We start from the raw sequence: 23217 nt of genomic DNA, 5'->3' as shown, positions 1-23217 counted from the left end.
ATTTAAAAAATTAATAAGAAAAACAAATTTATAAACCTATTTGTGAATGTGTACTACTGCTTTTGTATAATTTTTTTAATGTAAATTTTGTAATTTTTAAAAAATAAAGTACCATATTATTATTGTTATACATTTGGATGTATCAGTCTTTTTATTTCATTATAAATGTAAACAATAAATTAATCGGCAATATGCACAGAAAGGCTTTAACCATTGTTAACTCTTATAGCGAAAGAAACATAACGTTAGTTATTTATATAATTTGTTTAAATATTATAATGAAAAAGTGAAACTGACCTGCTCCTGCTCGCATATGAGAGAATTTGTGATGAGGAGACGATCTACCATCAGGTAGATTTCTATTGATGTAAATGGGTGGTCTCCCCCTACCCCTAGAGGCCAGGACCGAGTGACCCGATGGAGAGGGTAACCTAGCCATCGGAACACCCGCTCTTGGGGCTAGGGAAGCTGAATAGAGGGAGCCACCACCCAAACCGATCCTAGAACCTCTGACTCTGGGTATTTTAGCCGGCGGTTCCCAGTCCATAGGCGGTTCCTGTAAATTAAAACAAGTTGTAATTTTTTTATTTTTTTTTTCAAAATAGACTGCGTGTACTTACTTGATTCCTCTCTGGTTTGTATTTCTTTGCACATGATAGGAGATGTCGGCTTAACTTTCCTTTCTGGTTGTCTTCAAACGGACAGTTGGGACACTGATGATAAGCCGGCGCTCTTTCCAGTCTGCCTCTGACATTATGCTCAGCCTCCATGTGAAAGAGGATATCATGAGGACTCCGGACTTCCAAGTTACAGAAATTACACCTATAAACGTAATTTCTCATATGAGGCGTCTCTAAATGGTGTGCCATGACCAATGCCGATTCAGTTTTGAAATTACAAAGTTTACACTTTTGCATTTCGAGTTTGTAAGGCTTGTTATTCTCCTTGCTAAATTCTAAGGTTCTTAGAAGAGAATCTATGGCCATTTGTACTTCAGCGGGACAGTTCTTCCCTTCTCTGTCTTGTTTTCTTTTTTGATTTCTCAACAGGTCGGTTTGAACGTGTTCCTGTACTAAATTCACACCAATTTGCATAAAGAATTTTCCAAGAGGATTTTCAAAGTAATTTTCACTTCTTTTGCCTCGGTCAGATACTATTTCAACGCTATCGCTATCTTTCTTACTGGAAGAATCACTGTCTTTCCCTTCATCGTCAGTCTCGGTATCACTTTTCTCGCTCCTTTTATCATCTTTTATACTCTTAGTATCACTTTCAATATCATCATCAGTTTTTTCTTTTTGACATTTCCTGTCATCAGCTTTAGATTTTAAGTCCTTTTTATCAACCTTTTCCTCTGAATCAATATCCATTCCTTTTTCACTATCCTTTTCAGTTTCTTCATTAACTTCTTTGTCAACATCCATTTTTTCATCTGATTTTTCTTTATCTGATTTCTTCCCCTCTTCATCTTTCTCAGATGTCTCTTCTTTTACTTTATCAGATGTAGTTTCATCTTTGGCCTTGTCAGAATCTTTGTCATTTTTAGTTTTATCCTTCTTCTTTCTTTTCTCTTCCTTTTCTTGCTCTTTAATAGCTTTCTCTATGTCATCTACATAATCTTTCAACGGAGTGACCGGAGGTTTTTCATAAACATAAGGAACTATGAAAGAAGGCGCTTCCACAACGTACATGTCATCTGTTAAAGATGGTAAAATAACAGGTTTGGTCTGTGATTGTTGAATTTGATGCTGAGGAGATGGTGTAGATTTCATTTGTTTGTTCTGGAATGCATTCACATTGACAGGAACCATAGAAAACCCTTGCCTTGATGCAGACTGATTAAAAGACATCTGAGACATTGCGTTTGGCATTTGATTTGACTGCTGGCTTACAGGAACTGGGCCTTTACCAGACAATATCGAATTTGTGTCTATGATGACCAATGTAGGCTCTTTTTTCCCCAATCTATTTTGCTTGCTCCCTGCAGCAATTTCAACCAATTTTTTGGTATCATTAACAACAATGGTGGTTTTCTTTATTTTCCGTTTGTCATCTGCCAACGGATCAGTAGGTATAATTTCCTGTATGTCATCATCAGATTTTTTGTCTATTTCTTCTATATAGACATCTTTGTCAGAGTACGATTTATTTTTGTTTATGTTACGAGAGCTACGTCGAGGTGTTACATTTATAGGTTGCTGTGTTTTCTTCTTTTTTAATGGCGCAGATTTTTCAGGAGAAATTTCAATGCAGTCATCATCTTCAGAAACTTTCTCCGGTGTCTTCGTCACGGAATCTTTTGAATCATCTGCTATTGTAACAACATCTATTTCTCTTTTCTTGGCCTCTTCTTTTTTCAATTTATCTTTTGGTGCTTCCTTTTTGACAAGTGTTATTTCTAGAGATCCTCTGGATCCAATTTTAGTAAGGTCCTCTAATTCTTTACTAAGTTGAATTTTTTTAGCTTCCCTATCTCTGTCATTTCTCAACTCGTATTTTAATTTATCAGTCTGTTCTTCCGAGCGACCGTTGCTCGGAGTGACAGTTAGGCTGTCACTTTCAGTCCTATTAATTTCACTAACACTGTTTTCACTGTCTTGGTCCATATGATCATCAGAGTCTTTCACTTCACTATCATCCACACCCGTATAATCCTCTTTATCACTAACTTCCTTTTCGCTACCATCACCAGCAGGCAGTTCGAGGATTTCATCATCATCGTCGTCGTCGTCGTCAGCCTCCATCAGCTCAGAAACTTCCTCTTCGTCATAACAGGGTTCATGGCCGGCCTCATGCTCAAGATCTGTATGATTTTCAATTTCTTCGAGCTCGGTCTCAGCTTCGGTGTTGACATCGACATCCATTTCCATTTTTTCTATACCATTCTCTTGTGAAGGCACTTGATCAGTGGTGGATGTAATTTCACCATTTGTATGGCTATCTTCTTGAGATCTATCGTCAACTAAGTCGTCCTCCTCTTCCTCATAAGAGCCATTAATCTCACCATTCAATTTCACCTCTGAAAAACAAAACAAAAATTAAAATGCATAAAAATAACCCAAAGATATAAAGTAACTAAGACCATAATATGTTTAAAAACCAACCAACTTCACCTTGTCTAACATGTAAATACGATGCACAACCCCAACTGGTTATCAGTAAACAAGTGAATCCAATAGAGGCATGATATGAAATTGTAGTTTAAAAAAAAATACAATTAAAAACTAATGGATGGAACTAAGACCAAACATGGCCAAGAGTAAAAGTAAAAGTCTTAAATAAATCTTTTGGTGCTGGAGTAAAACAGAAATAAAATAAAGAACAAATGAATTTGAACACACACACCCATGAACGCACACACACATGCGCGCGCTATGTGCATGCGGACGCAGACTGTGGTTCCCAACGGAAAGAGAGCAGTCAACACCAACAGCCAAGTGGTTCTACTATTGATCCACAACAATAAAAATATCACCCCATTGGCTTACAAAATAAGAGAGGAGGTCAACTATCTTGAAAACATGCTGGACAGTATTCGCGCGGGTAAGGGCTTGTACAGGTGTTCCTGGTAATGAAGATGGCAAAAGACGGACACCTGGAAATAACCTTTGCTACAATCCCGAGGACACATTCCTGCGCAGTATGTGTAAATTAAGGGCCTTTCAACCATGGGAATCCCTCTGGTATGAAACGGAAAACAGTAGATACATGAAGGCATTTTTCTTTAATATCCAATCAAGGCTCGACTCCGACTTCAAAATAACAGTTAAAGTGACACAAGTGCTCAGCGGGCATGGGAAACACTTACAATACCTCCTTCATTTCCGCTTAGCTGAAAGCCTGTCTTGACCCAGTGGCACAACCATACAGAACTGGAACCACCTAATATATAATTATCCTCATTTCGACAACATTATGAGTATTCTGATTCTGACATCACTCTTCAAGTGAGCACCAGCTGGCCAATGAGTGATATCACGAAACCAACAACAGTGAAACTATTTGAAAACTTTATAAATAAAATGGACTTCAATCTATTTACAGACTAGAATAAACAGAAAAAAATCTATGTTAAAAAAAGTCTATCAATATTGTAAAAATAAATTCACTAATTTCATGGTCTGCTTGACCAATTAATATGTTACAATTAATTAAGGTTTTTAGTTGAGATAAAAAGATCGTGGGTTCGAATCCCGCTCGTGCCATTGACTTTTTTATCTCAACTAAAAGCCTTAATTAATTGTATTGTAAATATACTGTAAATACTACCAACTGCAATCAGTAAATTGTCTCGTAGGGTTACTAGGGACAGGAAAACAAAATACACAAGAAAAGAAATGAACCCTTACAATGGGGGATTCAACTGCCTTATGTATTATCTTCAATTGTGAAACTACAACTAGAACTGTGGTACCAGATTGGTAAATAGTAATTAATTTAAGGTAACCATTAACACTTCACCAAAAGGTACAGACACTATCATTAAGTGGCACTCTGAACACTGAGAATTCAGAAGCATCCTAATAGCAAAACTATGCCACTGTTTTAATAAACCCAACCAGGATGTATAAATAACTTCTGTAACAATTAAAAGAGACAATAGTTACATTTAATTGAATTTTCTAACCTTGAGAATGTATGGATTGACTTTAGAATTTAATTTAGAATCAAGTAGCATATAACTGTTATTATCTTAGAAGGTGAAGGGCACACAAATAGTACTCTATTATACTTACATCTATATGACATATTTAAAACGGAAAAATAACACAAGTATAAAAAATATATATGTAAGACGTGAATAAAAGACGACGAGAATTTTCTGCAACTCTAACTTACTAATCAAAAAAGTTTTATCGGCTGAACAACACATAAAACGTTTTTACTAATTACCTGCTAACTTGGGAGGGTGTTAATTTTTACAGTCAGGTGAAATGCTGCTCTCTTGGAGATTTTTATCCATATGAATAAAATATTGCATGAGGATAATAAGTTGGATCATGCAATATAAAACTGAATGACACTTGATCACACTCTACTTGGACTGTCTACTATCACAGCTTTAGCTTTGTTTAGCTGAAACGCATTAAAGTGGAATCTAAACCCGTAGGTATAGACTGATAACGAATGATTAAGTGTTGATCAGTTTAACGTTTTTGCAGATGACCAACAACTTCATTGACTATAATGGATTATTTTTATTAGGACTATACTTGGGATCATTAGAGAAATTTACTTTTCTGTTTTCATTTGAAGAAAAAAGCAGCTCAAGGTCATCGATTGCTGTACGAGGCTTATAACGACCATTGCTCTTTTAACTTCAAGTTCATCTCAAAGTGTTAGATGTTCAAAAGTGGTGATTCTGACAAGGAGAGTAAGGAAAATGAAGGAAGGCCAGAAACGTTTGATAATGCAGAATTGGAGGCATATTGTACGAAGACTCACGTCATACGTTATAACTTTCAGAATCTGGAAGTGACTCAACAAGCAATTTCATTATGCCTCAAAGCCATGGGAATAGTCCACAAGTAAGCAAATTGAGCGCCATACAAATTAAAGCAAAGAGACATTGAAAATAATTTTGCACTTCCAAACAGCTGCTCAAAAGACAGAAACAGAAGTTTTTGCCTCCTTCAAATCGTGACTGGTGACAAAAGTAGATTCATTAACACAATCCGAAGCGAGAGAAATCATGGAGTAAGTCATGCTATGCAGCAACGTAAATGGCGAAGCCAAATATTCATGGATTCAAGCTCATGCGGTTGGACCGACTGAGTGCAGTGAATTATGAGCTGCAAAAACCGAACAAAATCATAAATCACTACCGACCATAATTGACGTGTTTGAGCCGAGCACTGAAGGAGAAACAACCACAGTATGAGCAGAGACAAGACAAAGTTATTTTGCTGCTTGACCACATGTCGTCACACTAGTCAAAATCTACTTGGAATCACTCAAATGAGATATCTTACACTACTCGCCGTATTCTTTTGACATTGCTCCTTCCAACTATGTGACATATCCGAGCAACACTTCTGTCTTTATGAGGAATGCAAAAAAATGGTGGTTCTTTCATAGCCTCTAAAGGCCAGGTTTCTTTCATAGAAAAGCAGTATTCGCATACCGCCAGGATTAAAAGTAGTGGCAAGAGATGGATGACACATTGGGTAATCAATTTGTTATCATTTTTCCACAATAAAACCCCAATGTGCACAAAAAATCCTTTAAAACTTATTTCTACCCAAATATTTTCTCAACAAAAAGGCGAGGTGTATAAAGGTGTGTCTTTTTTCCACAGTAGATTAAAATACAGTAAAAAAATACCTGAACTAAATTTACATCCACGTAGAAAAAAAATAAAAATAAACACAAGAGAGCATTTAACCTTTCTAGTAGGACTGAACATTCAGACATAGCCATTTTACTCAATTGTTTTGAAAATTTTATAATACTGATAAAAGTGAACACATTAGTAAATAAAATGGCAAGAAATTGGAGAACTTTGAACTATAATCACTAAACTATTGAAGGTTATTAAAAAAAAAAATAAGTGGGGGAATAAGTTCAGAATTTTTGCTTCTAAATGTATTTTCAATCAAGATAGATACAATAGGTAGATAATCTGGTGTAAAAAGAAAGGAAAACCCTATCACAAATAAAGCTGTAAACTATAAAACTAATGCATAATAAAAAATTCTCATGATGAGTAAGCAATGACATTTTTATTTAAAAAAAAAAAGATCCAGTGAATTTACCATCACACGCTGAACTTTTTTTTTTTAATATCACATCAATTTTAAAGTTCGTTGTTATAAACGGTGAAATTAATATGGGTCAATGCAGTCACCTTGAAGATAGATTATTTATTTGGTCACATACTAGTGAGACAATTTTGAATCTCTGAGGTTGTCAACAATGAATTTTGAATCACAATTTTGAATCTCTACGCCCTGTTTCAACAAGGCAGTTTAGTTAATTCAACTAAGTTGCCTAGTTGACTGCCATGTGAAGACTTTTCTTGGCTGGTTTCACACTAAGCAACATGTGGAATCAACTTCTCTTCCCAATGGGTTAGAACCCAAGAACCTGGTTAGAGAAAAATGTCGGTTTATTCATTATTGCAAAATTAATCTCACTACTGCCGTGCCCCTTCCCTCCACTCCTTTTAGTTTTGTTGCTATAATCCTCACATTTCACATCCTATCATGGGAATAATACGAATTTCTTCACTGTTCCACATTAAAAATTGTAACGGCAAAGTTTTCTTTGAGTAGCTCAGCCAACTAGGCGACTGGTGGGAATGAGAGAACGTGTGCGACACTTATGCCTGCTTACCCCCTGCTTGTGTTAAGGGGTTTGGGCAGTTCCTAATCATTTACATCATGGCTACACTCCTGAAAACTCATCCGTTAAACTAACTGAATAACTAAGAGGCCTAAGGCTTATAAACCTATATAAATCTATAACCTATATAATATATAAATCAAAGTATTAATTTTAAAAATTAATAATCATTCATCAATAGTTAATTATGCAAATTTCAGATTCAAATGTTGATTGAATTTAACGTTACGGTTATCGGAGATTGACTTTTGTGTATGTCAAAGCATTTTCTTTGATCCATAACAAACACAGACTATTTGAACATAATGTCCTCCAGTTAACCTGATTCCGTTTAAGGTTGAGTAGGATTGTTTTTTAATGTAGTGTTAGATTAAAATTTGTACTAAGTGCAAAGTCATAGAAAAGTAAGACTCAAAGGAAGAAATCAACATGCTTAAATAGCAATGTTTCAACCATAGGAGAGGTACCGTATACGAATATGATGTATGTACCATATGTTTCATTTTCAGGTACACAAAAATAAAAAAAATAAAATAAATAATTTTAAACATTAATTATTCGGAAATCGTGAGATGCTGTCTGGTTCGGTTGTTTCACGATTTCCGAATAATTATCGACCAACGGTCACTAATCACCACACATTTAAACATGTTTTTTTAATACAAGAATAGTTGCTAGGAATTTTTTTAAAAATCCAGTGACATCATTTGGAATAGTAAATTTTTAAATAATGATACTTAAATTTATAAGACAGAATTTGCTGATTTTTCCTTCTCTCTTAAAGTCAAAATGATTCAAGAATGCAATTATTATTTATTTAATGCTTTGTTTAGCTCTGGTAAATTAGTCGTTTTTTTGTTGTTATAGTGAATCCAGATAATTGTGACTGGAAGTGATGCGCAGTTCTAAGATTATTTTATAAGATATTATTTAGATAAGTAATTCAAGATAATAGATTGGACTAGAAAAGGTAGTAAATGGCGTTCGAAATTTTTACATAATGACCTTACATTACAAAAGTGTAAACAATATGTGAAAGCGTTATGTAATACAAACAGGTAATTTGCGTATTATTAATTGATTATTTATATCTAGCAAAAAAGTCAGTCAGTCCATCAAGTTTACAGTGAATATCAAGGATGTCAGGAATTATTTGAAACAAAGCTCATTTATTGCACTGGCATGACTTGGAGTCATAGATTAGGTTGGAATCAATTGTTATTAATAGGGACTGGGTTTATAAGTATTCACACATTTTTTTTCTGTGCCTTGAATTTTTGAAACTTATTTTAAGCAAAAAACAACCTTATTTTATTTTACATATTTGTCAATACACATAATTACATTTTTTGATCCATATTCAATAAAATGAACAAATGATTAAAAATTAAAAAGTATGTATGAATGTAGGAAGGTTTTTTTCTGATGGAAAAAAAATGAGAGGAGAGAGAGAGAGAGAGAGAGAGAGAGAGAGAGAGAGAGAGAGAGTGAATTTAAAAATGTATATTATTTCAATTGAATTTGAAGATTAAGCTTAAATTTTTATTTTATCACTTTTTCACGTTTTTTACACAGACTTCTACAATTCCTTAATTATTAAAAAGATGCGTTTTTATTTTATAGAACTTTTTAGTATTAAAAAGATTAACTTGTTATATACTACATTAAAATTGTCCATTTGTAGTTGTGAGTAAGATTGATGCTATACTCTCAAAGATACATGACATAATAACAATAGAAAAATGAAAAACTTGAAAAACAAGAATTTTTTCTCAAAATTCATGGATTATGGAATATATCAGTGAACTGATCAGAAGAAGGTTAAAACACAAACCAAGTACTGTTTTTCACTTTACAACTAGTAAAGTACAAATAGTAAAATAAATGAAGAGAACAATTTATGATGATGGACTTATATCACAGCGATGTTCAAGTAAGTTTTATCAAGTAAAAAATGAGCCTGCCCATTTTTTTATGTGTATCCATATATGGTACTGAATAGAAGGTATAATTATAGGAAAGTCATACATGATATAAAGCAGTATAATAGCAATAGAAGACAGGAAAATATGAAAATATAGTCTATTTGTAATTAATTATGCATTATTCGTGAAATAACTGCAGTGAAATCAAATCTTGTAAAGTTTTTGGGTTGTAGTACATGGCTGTGAACTGATCGGAAATCAAGTAATGTTTTTCACCTTAGAATCAGTTTTTTTTAAAATGAGGAATAATTAAAGCTTGTAATTGACTAGAATCATCAGGAATGATACAGTCAAAGAAGATTCAGATTTTATGTGTATCCATATAGCATGGGGCGAGTGGAAGGAAATGAAGCTATTTTCTCAGCGAAACATGTCATAACAATAGAGTTTGGGATGTTATTGGGTATGTGGTCCTTCAATGAATCATACTCTGTATGATCATTGTATGATTCATTGAAGGACCACATACCCAATAACATCCCAAACCAGATTATAATCAAAGTTGGTCGATAACTGAACAACCTCTAACAATAGAGGAAATAGAGGACTGGAAAACTCAAAAAGTGTGAAAATTAATAATTGATTGATTTAAGGATCATTATAGGTAGAAATAAACAGCAGCAAGACTAAAATGAGTTTCTTCTTCAGAATTTGCGGTGTGTTAAACATGGCTGTAAATCATAGACGGTTGAATGCACAAAAAATTAAGTTATGTTTTTCACTTTAGAACCAATATTATAAATATTGGGAATTATTAAGGTTGAAATAGACTATCATGATCACTATGATGGACTAGGATCAATAGTAATGATCAAGTCAAAGATGAAACTGTCCATGAAGTTTTTATGTGTAAAGTAGACTCTAATTACCCATGGGGGATATGTACCAATCATCTTCTAGAATAACAAAAAGCGCGGATATTAGAAAACATGTCGGATTTCAGGCTTCAGAGCATTTCCTTCCAGCTGCATAACCATCACGCTTTCTGTATCGTGTATGCCTATTGTCAATGTTATATATGAACATACGTACACATTTTTTCCCCAATAAGAATCCTAATCGCTGGGTTGTTTTTTGTGATTCACATTCCCACTCTCCTGTTCCCTGTCTCCTGTTAGCTCAACTAGAGGGGCAACCGCGGACGAGAGAAAATGAGGGCCTGCTGTACCCATATATTTTGGTGGAGCCGAACCATTCGGAAGGTAATATACCTATTTTCTAAGTAATGCTGTAATAACAATATATGCCTAGAAAACTTGAAAAATTTGGAAAATTATTAATCAATTAACTATTGAAGGATTAATATTGGTTAAAATAAACTGCGGTGAGGGCAAATTGTTTCGCCAAAGAATGTAAATGGAGAATAGTTAATGTTGGAAGTGATTGTAATCAACATCATGACTAGGATTATCAGAGACGATCAAATTTTGAAGAAGAGTCCAACCCCCCAACCCCAAATGAAGTTCTTATATGTATCCATATATGGCAGTGCCTGGAAGGTAACAAAGCTATTTGCCTAGTGAAACAACAAATAATAACAATAAAGAACTGGAAAATTTAAAAAATGTGGACATTACTAGATGATGTTTAAGGATTGATATTGATAGAAATAATTTGCGGCAATACCAAATCGAGCATTTTTTTGTTAATGTTTGTAGATTATGAATCATCATAAGGTTAAAATCACCAATCAACTACTATTTTTTCACTTTTTGGCAAGTGCCCAATATTAAGAATTTTACACAAAGTTGTAATAAATAATCAATATGATAGACAAGGATCGGGGATGATTAAGTAAATTCTATCAAGTCAAAAAGAGCCTGCCCTTAGAGGGGTTTTATGTGTATGCATATACGGTGGTGAGTAGAAAGAATGACACTATTTTCTCAGTCATATATGACATAATAACAATAGAGGATTGGAAAACTAGAAAAATATGGAAAATTACTAACAATTAATGATCGAAGGATTGAAAATGGTAAAAATAAAATTCAGTGAGACTGTTATTTAGCACAAATTGTGTATTGTTTTTCACTTTACAACCAGGGTCTGTAAATGAAAAGTTTCACAGGCAAGTCTCTGTTGGAACAGATTGTAATACCCTGTAAGACCCTGGTGACAGTTGGTGAGCTGACGAAAGGGCAAATAGTATAAATTTAGGCGGTGAGATTTGAGCGGATGAGAAAACACTGATTACTAGTGAAAATTGTTTACCGTCTTTGGGTGGTTCTTGACTGTGCTGTTTCATGGGAGCATCCCTTTCAGGGCAATCGTTGCACGACTCCATCATTTTCGACTGAGCCTCCTGAAACAGAAAAAAGACGTTTTGTTGAAAGTCGTCTCCGGTTTGTTTATACGGAATGTGAATGTGCCGCGCCGCCCCGGGCGGAGGGAAGGCCGGCGGCTCGGGGGGCGGCCGACTCGCGGGACATCCCGGAGGAAATCCCGGCGGCCTCCCCTTCGCTGTTACGGCGGGGCCGGGAAAAGTCCACCCCCGGAGGTAAACGCTTTTCCGGCCCGATCCCGGATTCCGACGAAAGCGATTAAAAGAAAAATTCAAAATGGCTGTCCCACTTCTTAATAGGCCTACGAGAAAAGCCAAATAATTTTACTCTCATACCGAGTATCGGGGATTTCCTCCCTATCGTGAAAACTCACCTAAAGACGCTGCTCCCTCCAAGTCATCGGTGATTCGACGTCGCGTATCCAATAAAAAGCCGGTGCGAACTCAATTTTCATTACTAAAATAAAATTTAATAAATCGAATATTGATAACCTATATGCTAGTTAGGCTATGTGTCTAACACAAACATCGAAAAGGAGCACTGGGCCGACTCTCGAAACGGAAACGTCGATAAACCCCGCCCGAGTACGAATAAATAAAACTTAAAAAATCGAAATTAATACTGCGCCGGTATCACAATTTTTACCGATTTAACATACTTAAAACACTATAGTTTGAGGAGACGACAGTACGCGCAGTGCCATTTCGTAGTTGCGACCGGCCCGTAAGAGCGCGCCCCTGTTTTACACACACACATACACACACACACGCGCTTATACAGGGATGGGCGGGGGAGCGGGCAGAAAAACGGACGGATCCAGGATCAGATGACGGGGAAAAAGGCAAAACGGCGGGGAAAGCGACGGCCGGAGGCGGGACGGCGAATCGGGCGGCACGTGGCCGGCTGACAAGGGCGAAAATACTCAGACGAGAACGATCCCGGCAGATAAACGGCTCCCGCCAAACGGAACGCGCCGCACGGTACGGGTACGGCCCACGACCGGGGATCGCGTCTGCCTGAAAATACACCACCGAGGGTAATTGCGGGGGCGGCTAATCCTCCGAGAGCCGCCGTTGGAAATCCGGCCGGAAAGGCGTCTGACGCTGGCCGGGCGGCTGTCGCGTGAATCTGGTTCGGCGAAGAACGTCGGGTGGTCGGACGGCAAAGGCAAAAGTTGTGGAGACTCGGCAGTCGGCTGCACTCCACGGCAAAATGGCCGCCCGGTTCACATGACTAGCAATTCTGACGTAATGCAACAATAATTTTTGGTTTAAACAAATTCCCGGCACCGCCGCCCCCAAAAACCGCCGACAAACCACAGCTCGATCAATTTCGGCGGTTAATTTACAACTGTAATTACTCCAAACAAAAAAAAATTAACTCCATACCTTTTGTACAACATCCCATCCATTTAGCACTACAGCATCACAAGAACTAATCATTCCATTCCAAACAACACTTTTTCACTTCCATTTTTTTTCAATTATAATTTTCATAAACAAATCGTACATTTTCAATTATGTATTTTTATTTTGTTAAAAAAAAAAACTTTATAAAAATATCCAAACACCAAAATTCCTAAAGAAAATGAATCAATATAAATAAAAATATATATATTCAACTCATTAACGAATATGAATACAAAATATTATGATAGATAGATCCCCCCCCTAGACATAAAAAAATTATTTGTTACTTCCTTGATATTTGGTGACGCGTTCTTATCCCTATATAATAATCGGAGGTAGAATACAATGAAATTTAGAATTTTGGTCTACCATGAAGTTTTAACGCTGTGTGACTGGATGGCGATGAGAAAGTTTTTGGAAAAAGCTCTTTATCTTAAATTTACGACTGCAATATGTACCGTATACAAAGGGTGGTGCATTTTTCGATGCACCATAATAAACATAATGCATCACCTGCTTAAATCGTCTCTGTGCCATTTGTAATTTTCTAATTAAAGTGAATTTGTTGATAGGCACTGAAAGAATTTTATTTCAATTTGTCAATATGGAGTTGTTAATAAATGAATTCCGCCTAACTAAAAATCAATCCGTAATCAAAATAAATAAAACCATAAAATCCACTTATGAGAAAATGTATCAGGTATTTTTCTAAATTTAAAAAAATATTCAGAAAACAATGCAAAAAATGTTTATTGTTGTTAAGAATAAACATTAAGCTAAATAACTGATGTAGTAATTTTTAAATAAATGGAATAATAAAATATTCAAGCACCTAAATCATCATGAATGTATAATTGGTGTATTATAAACGAATAAATATTAAGTCTACATTTATTAACGAATGTGAAAACAAAATATATAAAAATACCTCCTTTTTTTTAATAAATATTTTCAGATAAAACTTTCTTGGTTTTTTATGGCGCGCGTTCTTTGTAATATTTGTAATACAATGAAATATTGCAATATTTGGAATACAATGAAATTTAGCTTTTTGCCCTAGCAATATAAATACAAATTAATTACACTTTTGGAATAGAAATGTATTTAAAATAAGAAAATACAGCTAGAAAATCCAATGATAAGAAATGGAAAACCAAATAAAAAAGCATTTCCAAAGTTGAGAAAAAAATGCTTCCTTGATATCTGATGTCGCGTTCTTATATAACATTTACACGTAGAATGCAATGCATTTTAATTTTTTTTTTTTTTCAGGTCAAGTTTCGCCGCCGTAAAAAAAATATTTTGGACGATGAGAAAGTTGGAAGAAAGCTCCTCCGTCTTCACGACTTTATAGTTCATATTCAGGGTAGAACAGTATTCACCCCAATTGAGACTTGCTGGAAGAAGAGTCAAATTTAAGCACTTAAAATTAACTATATATGACAAAAATCAGGGATATGGCAAATTTGGAAACAAAAACAAAATTAAATAGAAAAAACAGTTCATTCCTCGAAAGATTTCCCATTCATCAAGATTTTGAAACTATTACTAACGATTTAAGCATTTAACAAAAACACCGATGGACAAATTTAACGCACACTATATTTATTTAGTTTAAAATTAAATATATTATCTTTCTACATTAGTTTCAGGTAATTATGAGTCATTAGTCAAAATAAACAGTAAATAATGCTTTGTTTACTACCTGTATATACTTTTGTATTGATTAATCCCATTTGCACAAAAAGTAATATTATGCCCTTCCATTCTGCTACGCCTAAAGAACGCTTTCAGTTAATCTTTTTCATTCGTTGATTTCATTTAATATTATTTGTATTCTTAAACCTTTTTCAATGGGTCCAGTCAGGCATTTGGGAGAGTATGACAGTGTAAGAGTCATAATATTATTAGAGGAAGGATACAGCCTGTAAAAAGTCGCCAGGAGACTGAATTTAAATCACTCTACAACAGGAAGGGCTCTTCGGCGTTTCAAGAGAACCAGGGCTAGTCACACTAGTAGTCCAAGACAGGGTCGACCTAGGTCTACAGACGAGAGGCGATAGATTCATCCGTCACCAGGCTTTACGAAACCTCAGCATTGCAATTAACTGATAGCGGAAAAATAATAATAATAGAACCTCAGAGATAAAAAAATATGTGAAAATGTAATTGATATAAAGTACCATCAGACTGTTTACGTTTACAAAACACCATTACACCATTACATTCGTGCCTCACAAATATCAATGACGAAAATTACCATACATTATCAATGACGAAAAAATTAATTAATCTTGTGAATTGAAATGAAGCCTAACGTGCGACAAGTGTGAAAACTAATACCTTGTGCCATTTAAACTGTCAAGAAGAAGAAAATAAACAAAAGATAAGAGAATTAATACATTTAATTACCAAAGTGTATTGCCTTATTTAATATACATTAATTGTAATATACCACCATTAGAAAGGTAATTGTATTATGATCGTTGATCAATACTTCTTCGCAAGCCTTTTTTTCACATCCGGTCTCTTTGTGTAGAAGTAAGATACCGAAATAAATAATAATATAGACAATGTAATATAAGCAATGTGTGTTTTTTGGCGATCGGTAGTTTAATAATATGCTAGATTCGCGAGAAGCGGTCATGAATGGGGAGTTTAGAAAAACACTTTTTTTTGCCGACCTTTATTCGGGTCATTTTCTGGGCATAAAGTCCTATTGGTGTTGTGTGAATTTGCTATAAAACTACGTTTCAAGAGAACATTGTGTGTGTGGGTGTGTGTGAGAGAGAGGGGGGAGAGAAGGAGGGAGGGAGAGAGAGAAGACAGAGAAGGAGGGAGGGAGATAGAGAAAGACAGAGAAGGAGGGAGGGGGAGAGGGAGAGAGAAAGAAAAAATAAAACAATAGCCTCAAAGAGTGATTTTTTTTAATGGTGTCCATCCTGATTTTGTGGAACATTGTCTTTTCCACAATAGTCCTATTGGGCGAAGAAGGAGAAAGTTAGAGAGAAGGAAAGAGCGTGAAAGGCCGGGAGGGGAGAGGGGGAGAGAGATAGAGTGAGAGGGAAAGGAGTGTGGCAAAGGAAGAGAGAGAGAAAAAGATAAATAAAAATAAATAAAAAATAAAGCCAGGTGTGTGTGTGTGGGGGGGAGAAAGATAATTGGAAAAAATATATAAAAAATAAAGCCAGAAGGAGTGGGAGAGAGTAAGAATGAGAGAAAGAATGATTCAGACTGATAAAGAAAGTAAGAAACCGACAAAGAGTGAGAGAAAGATAAATAGAAAGAAAAACAAAGAGACGAAAGTGAGAGAGAGAGAGAGAGAGAGTTGTGAGTACTACGTATATATGAGAAAGAGAGAATGATGGAGCGAATAGGCGATGAGAATTTAAATAGTACAAAATTTAAGTCCATAAAGTGCAAAGTTCCCAAAGATCAAAAATTCCATGAGAACCAAGAAACTAAACAAAAAGACAAATCGTTCTGTCAAAATTGTTAAATTACTATTGTCGAGAGAATAATTTTAATAAAGAAATATTCCATACAAGAGAAGTCCGCCTTGTATAGTAAAAACCCAGCTTATAACTGTATAAAACTGCGTTGTTTTTTTTTAAACCGTTAGAATGAGAAAACCCATGGCATCCATCATTGTTTCTAATTATCCTATCTATCTAGTCATTAATTATTATTCAGATCAGGCACATTTCAAGATGATTTCTATATAATTGTAATAAGTGGCGCACCCAAAAGAAAATAATAATAAAAAACGAAAATCAAAATGTGACTTGTGTGGAGGTTTACGTTGTACTTTACTCGTGTTAAAAGAGGCAGATTTATTTTCATTAAACCCACCCAGTTGTCGTTTATTAGGAAATCGGGTCAAATAACAACTTAATACAAATTAATATTTCTATCAATTGGCTTCTCCCGTCGCATTTTGCCACGTTTCATTTTTAAATCAATTAAAATCCTACAATTGTTCCGTTAAAAGTTATTTAATTAAATGCAGTACTGTTTGTCGCTATTAATTCATACAGCGCTCATGGTTACAATCTACCAAGTGTTGAGTAATAATAAACTCAAGCATTGCATTCCTTCCACTTGCGACATAACAAAGTAAGGGTTACGAAAACAAACTATCAACAATTAATTGTATTTAATCGCAAATAATAATAATAAATACAGTCCACAAACAAAATCTATTTTAGACCACTTATGTTAATTGTTTTCTATTCTACATCGTACTATATACGTGTAGATCATTTATTGAAACTTGCATACTATTGACAGATATTTATGTTTCTTTCTTTATAAACTCATGTTAAATAAGCCATATTTTGGCAAGTAAATGAATGAAAATTGTATTCTGTATTAATACTTAAAGTCCTTGGGGGAAAGCCTGATTATTAAGGCATAACCAAATGATTCTGCGGGCCTAAAGGGAAAGTTTCCCTAACTGCTTCCTTAGAAAGAAATTGCCAATATTACTAGACGTTTAAATGAAGCTATATAAAAAATAATTAAACTGCATTAAAAAACGATAATGGAATAGTTTTCGCCCTTGGAACAGGTAGGTTTCATTTTCGTTAGGGAGGAGGTAAAAATTACTGGGGCTTGCTGCATCAACAACCTTATTCCTACAAGATTAAAACTTCATTTGATAGAAGAAAGAGCAATATTTACAAAAAGTTTAAATGAAGAGCGTTTTCCCTGTAAGCGTTCCTCGTTCTAGAACGGGTTTAAGTAATTAAGCAATCCGCAGCACCCCACAGACTGAACAGGACAATGACCGACCACAAATGAAACTCGTGAAAAATAAACATGCCCAAAGAAAACAATGGCCAAAATTGTGGAGGTTCTGACACCCCTTCATAAAGAACTTCTCACGCGAAACGACCGTATACCAAAACTAGAGCTAGGTTCTTGGCCTGCAGATATACATTTCAAACCAGAAATATGAATTCTGTCTAAATTAAATAGTAAAAGATAAGTAAATGTTTATCACAACAAATAATACAAAATTTACCTATAACCTCTCCATGACTCAAGAACGTTGAACTACATTCTTGAGATTAATATACAAATAAAAAATATTACTTTAACAGGGACGCCCCGAGTAAAATAAAACCACACTATCGATTTGTCAGGCCAGAAACGCCATCAAGTTGAAATTAAGTCCACTCGTGTACGTCTAATAAGTTAGGATCATTATGTTCATCAGGATTGTCTAAGTCGTGTGATTTAGTTGGTATTTGATTAGTGTGAATATCCATTGGTTTTCACCAAGCACAAACAGCGAGAGCAGACGGACCGGAACTAATCGATCACATCGCGAAAAGAGTAAGCGAGCACTTCCGCAGAAAATAAAACGATTCCCGGCCATAAAAGTTATGTAAATTTTACTAGATAAGTTGCTTATTTTTAAATTTGCAGGGGGTCAACAACATGCTTGCTTATGCAAAGGTGTTTAGAAAATCAATTTACAAGAAGATCTGTTGATAAAATTATCGACAACATGGTTATAAAACGTGCCGGAACGCGACCTTTCATATAAAGTTGTATACACCTATGCGCAAATACGGTACACATCAAGATTCTAAATAGTTTCTAATTACTTTCTCGCCTAATTACTTGTTTTGTAACATATTCACGTCCCGGTCTTAGAATCCGTTTATCAGGATTGATAGACTTGATGTATGGATTTTTTTCTTGCTAAATCCTATAATTAAAAGATAAGAACAGTCAGTAACATTTATCTCCGTTAAACATGACAAAAACAAACAATCGATTTAGCTACTAATTATACTGATAATTCGAACTTCTCCACTTCAACATCATATCCACTGCCTTACTCACCTGCCTATCTATTGTATGTTTCTTTTTTTCTTTTAGCTGTGTATATTTTATTTTTATCCCTACTTCCTCTCTTCTCATTTTATTCTTTCTTTGCCTCCCTATCTTTGCTCTCTCTCTCTTTCTCTATCGCCAACTCTCCCTTCCTCCTCTATCTACCTCGCTATTCAATTATTCTTTCTTTTCCTCTTTCTTCTCACTTCTTTCTTTCCATTTCTTACACTACCTATCCATCTATCTCTGTCCCCCTATCTCTATTTTATCTAACTCCCTCTCTTCCCACTCCTTTTGTTGTTCGTTTCCTTATCCCTTTTCTCATATACCTCTCTATTGTATTTTTCTTTCTCTTTCTTTCCCACTTCTCACTCCTTTCTTATCTCGTCTCTTATTATATCTAAGACGATATTCAATCATCCTATCTCTATTTTTGTTCTTATGTTCCCTTTTCTCATTCTTTTCTTTTCTCGATTCTCCCCCCTCTATCTCTCCCTACCTCTGTTTTCTCTTTCTTTCTCTACTTCCCTCTTTTATCACTCCTTTCTTTGTTTGTCTCTCAATTTTTCTTTATGTCTCACCTTTCTCTCCTTCTCCCCCTAGCGCTACCTCTTTATTTTATTTTTTCTCTTTCTCTTCTTCTCCCTCTCATTTTCTTTTCTCGTCACTCATTTTGTCTATCCTTCCCTAACTAACTACTATACTTTTTCTCTACCTCCCGCTCTTTTCACTCCTCTGTTTGTTTGTCTCCCTAATTCTCTTTGTCGCACAGAACCCATTTATCGCCCACACATTTGTTAGAACATTGATACACTGACAATATCTACAATCCATAAATAACTAATAACTTGTTTGTAATATTCAAGGCTCATACCTGGAACTTTATCAATATTCTCGAAGCCAATATTTCAGGTTCGCATTACCAGCTACCTAAAGCCTAGATTTCGTACTCGTTGGAGGGACATTAATTACTTTGGCTATAGCTAGAGTAATTTTAACACTAACAATATTTTCAAAACTTGATAACACTAATAATGTTTATGCATCTTACTACTTCTTAGAGCTTAGAAACTCTACTTACAGCCTTGATATTTTCATGAAGCAAGTATTTCAAACATCACATTACCTTATTACATATCATTACCTAACATCAACTATCTATACGATATAAAATTCTGGAATGTAATAACATGTTTCGTATACTGATAACATAGAACATGCTTGTATTTCGGCTCAAAACCGTATAATTAGAATCTTAGAAATTCATGACTAATAGTATTTCTTAGATCATCGAACTTAAAGCCTGCAGCATTATTCTATTACATGCAGACTTCATTTTTTGATATTGTCCATCCTGATTTTGTGGAACTCCACAATAGGCCTACCCATCAACTTATCCAGACTTCATTTCAAAAGTTCATTCGTCGAGGATAAAAAATTAACAATGGACTGTGACGCAATTGCTTGGTTGTCCACTTGAGTAACGTCGATCCAAAAGACAGAAATACTAGATATTCCAATAATGCCATTGTAAAGGGTATAAGCTGAATTTATGGAAACACGCAAAACAAGCAACCATAATTATTTTTTTGGGCGAAAGATTAGTCGGAAACGCGGAAAAGGCTGGCCAACGCATACTTTTATGATCTCTAGATTGGGCGGTGCCGCCGGTTTGCCCACCCGGCCCCACACCCCTTGAAACGGGTACCCCGTAGGACACGGTTTGGGTCGACGATCGCCTATTATGTTATGCTCTCTTGTTTCTGAGCGCATGCGCTTTAAATTCACCATTTTCTTCTTTCTCCTTCGTCCTTTCCTTTCTCTTAACATCGCTCTTTGGCCGAAGTTCGCTCTCCCTCCGGACTCGCTCCCTCCCTCCACCGCAAAGGCGACTCTCAGCTCCACGCCACCCTTCAGAGTTGCGAAGTGGAATTCACTTTATTCCATCAGACACATCATCCGACAAATCTGAACAGATTTTTCCTACTTTGGATTCTAAATAGAATAACCCCTATACGGGTTGGATTACATTTTTTCTCTCTCTTTTTAATATGAAATAATGAAGAACGATTCCATATATACGACCAAACCCTTGTTACTAAAAACCGACAGTTATCTTTTGATCCAGAGATAGAGTTCCTATCCAAAGTTTACCCAGAATCTTGCTAGGCTTCAAATTTTAAAAAATCTTTTAGTTTCTTCCTCTTCGCTCTTCCAAAATTTTAATGGTACGGTCGAACCCACTCCCGAGCTAATCGAAGATGTGTTTAATTAATGATACATTTATTAAACACAAGGCTTGAACTAGTGAAAAGGTTATCAAAAATTAAATGAGATAAATCGCATTTGATTACTTTTATTCATTTATGATCTCAGCGAGACACTGATTTTTTCTATCTGCGTGGGCGTATGTCCGCGAGGACGAACAGACACTTCAGTTGAAGGATTGTATGTATTAACTTAAACTTTTTATAATAATTCACTATCCTGTCATCTTCATGACAACAATAATTTCACACTTTTTGTTTAAACCAATTATCTTCAGTATTTTATCTTGCAAATTATTTTCCTCATATATATTTTACAGTTATCGATAAAGACGATTTTTTACTGATTAGATGTGCAATTTATTTTCGAATAGGTTTTTTTAAATATATACGATTGAACTATCTGATCCTTACTGATCTGTTCTGATTCTACAATATACAAAAAATCACATGATAGACATCAAGCTAAGGCATTATATGTGCTGATACACTACATAAAATAGGTACCCCCGCCCCCCAAAAAAAGAATAAATAAAAAATAAAGCGAGATTTTTATTAGGTTCAGAGCTCAAAATAACAGAATACAGTAAAAAAAAGAACTGTCATGCTAAAACAATATACCATAATAAACTACTAAAAATAGTACTTCCTGATTTTTTAGGACAAAAGTGATATGAATTTATTTAGCACAAAGAAACACCTAAAAAGTTTTAATTAACCAACAATATTGGCCTTAAAAGGCCTTAAGTGACGGACATTTCTCACAAAAATACTTCAGATTTTAAAGTTAAACTACTCACTATTACAACAAAACATTTCTTACTTTTATGCTAACAAAATAAGAAAAACATCCTATCAAAAGCGTTAAGTATTTATGTTAAACAACAGTTTCTAGTAGTAGAACATAAAGCAAGTAATTTCTGTTTTTTAGGCTAAAAGTGAAGGGCTTGTCTCGTACAAAACGCTCAAATTTTAAAGGTGAACTAATTTTTCAAAACAAAAAGTAGATACGCTTTTCAGATGATAATACCACAAATTAGAAAAAGTTGTCCATTGATTTTTGTCAAAGTAGTAAAAATTTAAGGGTAAGTTTTTTTTTATAAAACAAAAATATCTCTTGGTGGTTCTTAGGGAAAAATAATGGAAAATGTACCATGTAAAGCTCTAAAGGTCTATTCGAGTTAAACGACTAAATTAATATTGTACAACCAAGTTTTTTTGATAAAAAATATAACAACCTGGTGTAATTACTTTAAAGTTAAATGTTTCAAAATTTTATTAAGTTGCAACTTGGTTCTAAGTCATAAGTAGGCAGAACATTTTTGATGTAGGCAAACAATTTTTTTATGGGAAACGCTCTAATATAATAAATAAGTAAGAGAAAATTGTAATTTTTTTAAGGTAAAAAAGGTCAAACATATTAACTATTAGTCCAACTAAATGGTTGTTATACTTATAGATCAAAAATTTTAAAAATCTATAAACTGGCTTTTAAATTTTGTTGGTACTACGCGTAAAAATTGACGGAACGTTTCTCATGTAACCACACACAACATTTTCAAGTTGTAGATGTAGATGTAATTTTAGGGTATGGTATACTGCGCCCTTTAAGAGCTATTGTATCCGCCGTGCACTGCCCAAAGCACATCGGTGAGTCCTATTTCATCAAGAAACTTGATTAACAGGCCCGGTTTCAGGGTTGAAGCTCTTCTATGGTTACATTATACATCCCAAAACATTTCCTCCTGCGGGCTAGTGTAGCTTCACAGTTTGTTAGTAGATGTGTTGGTGTCTCTTCTGCCTCTTTGCAGAATCTGCATGTGCCATTTTGGATTATTCCTTTAAGTGTCCATTTAACTTGCAGTGTCCTGTTAGGTCGCAGTTTATTCGTGCTTCCCTTGACACATTCTGTAATTTCTTTCCTTCCAAAATTGGTTAGAAGATTCTTGGATTGTCTGTGTCCAATGAGTGAATTCTATAGTTCCCTCATTTTCTTTTTGTCCTTCTGTCTGAGATTCTCGTTAATAGTGAGGGTTCCTATGCCACAGAAGGGTTCAGGTCCTGTCAGCGGTGTAGCAGC

General features: G+C 35.0%; 1 protein-coding gene across 6 annotated transcripts in view; it reads right to left on the bottom strand.

Annotated features, from left to right (window-relative positions):
* LOC106661567 (MOG interacting and ectopic P-granules protein 1) overlaps nucleotides 1-23217 on the bottom strand; it is a 54696-nt gene that overhangs the window by 14446 nt on the left and 17033 nt on the right. For 4 of the 6 annotated variants that reach the window (XM_024226459.1, XM_024226457.1, XM_014385078.2 and 1 more), the window contains exons 3-5: nucleotides 11544-11634; nucleotides 621-3019; nucleotides 298-556 (exon numbers count right to left, since the gene is read on the bottom strand). In XM_024226459.1, the coding sequence (XP_024082227.1) occupies nucleotides 298-556; nucleotides 621-3019; nucleotides 11544-11634 (2749 nt within the window). Of the gene's footprint in view, nucleotides 1-297; nucleotides 557-620; nucleotides 3020-6324; nucleotides 6425-11543; nucleotides 11635-11987; nucleotides 12797-23217 lie in introns of those variants that run through there. The other 2 variants (XM_024226461.1, XM_024226460.1) reach the window with 2 other exon arrangements.

This window comes from Cimex lectularius, unplaced genomic scaffold (genome assembly GCF_000648675.2).
Source record: "Cimex lectularius strain Harlan isolate CLEC.00 unplaced genomic scaffold, Clec_2.1 scaffold99, whole genome shotgun sequence".
Classification (NCBI taxonomy): domain Eukaryota; kingdom Metazoa; phylum Arthropoda; class Insecta; order Hemiptera; family Cimicidae; genus Cimex; species Cimex lectularius.
The sequence above is the reverse complement of the archived record's forward strand: the minus strand, read 5'-3'. Positions and strand labels throughout refer to the sequence as shown.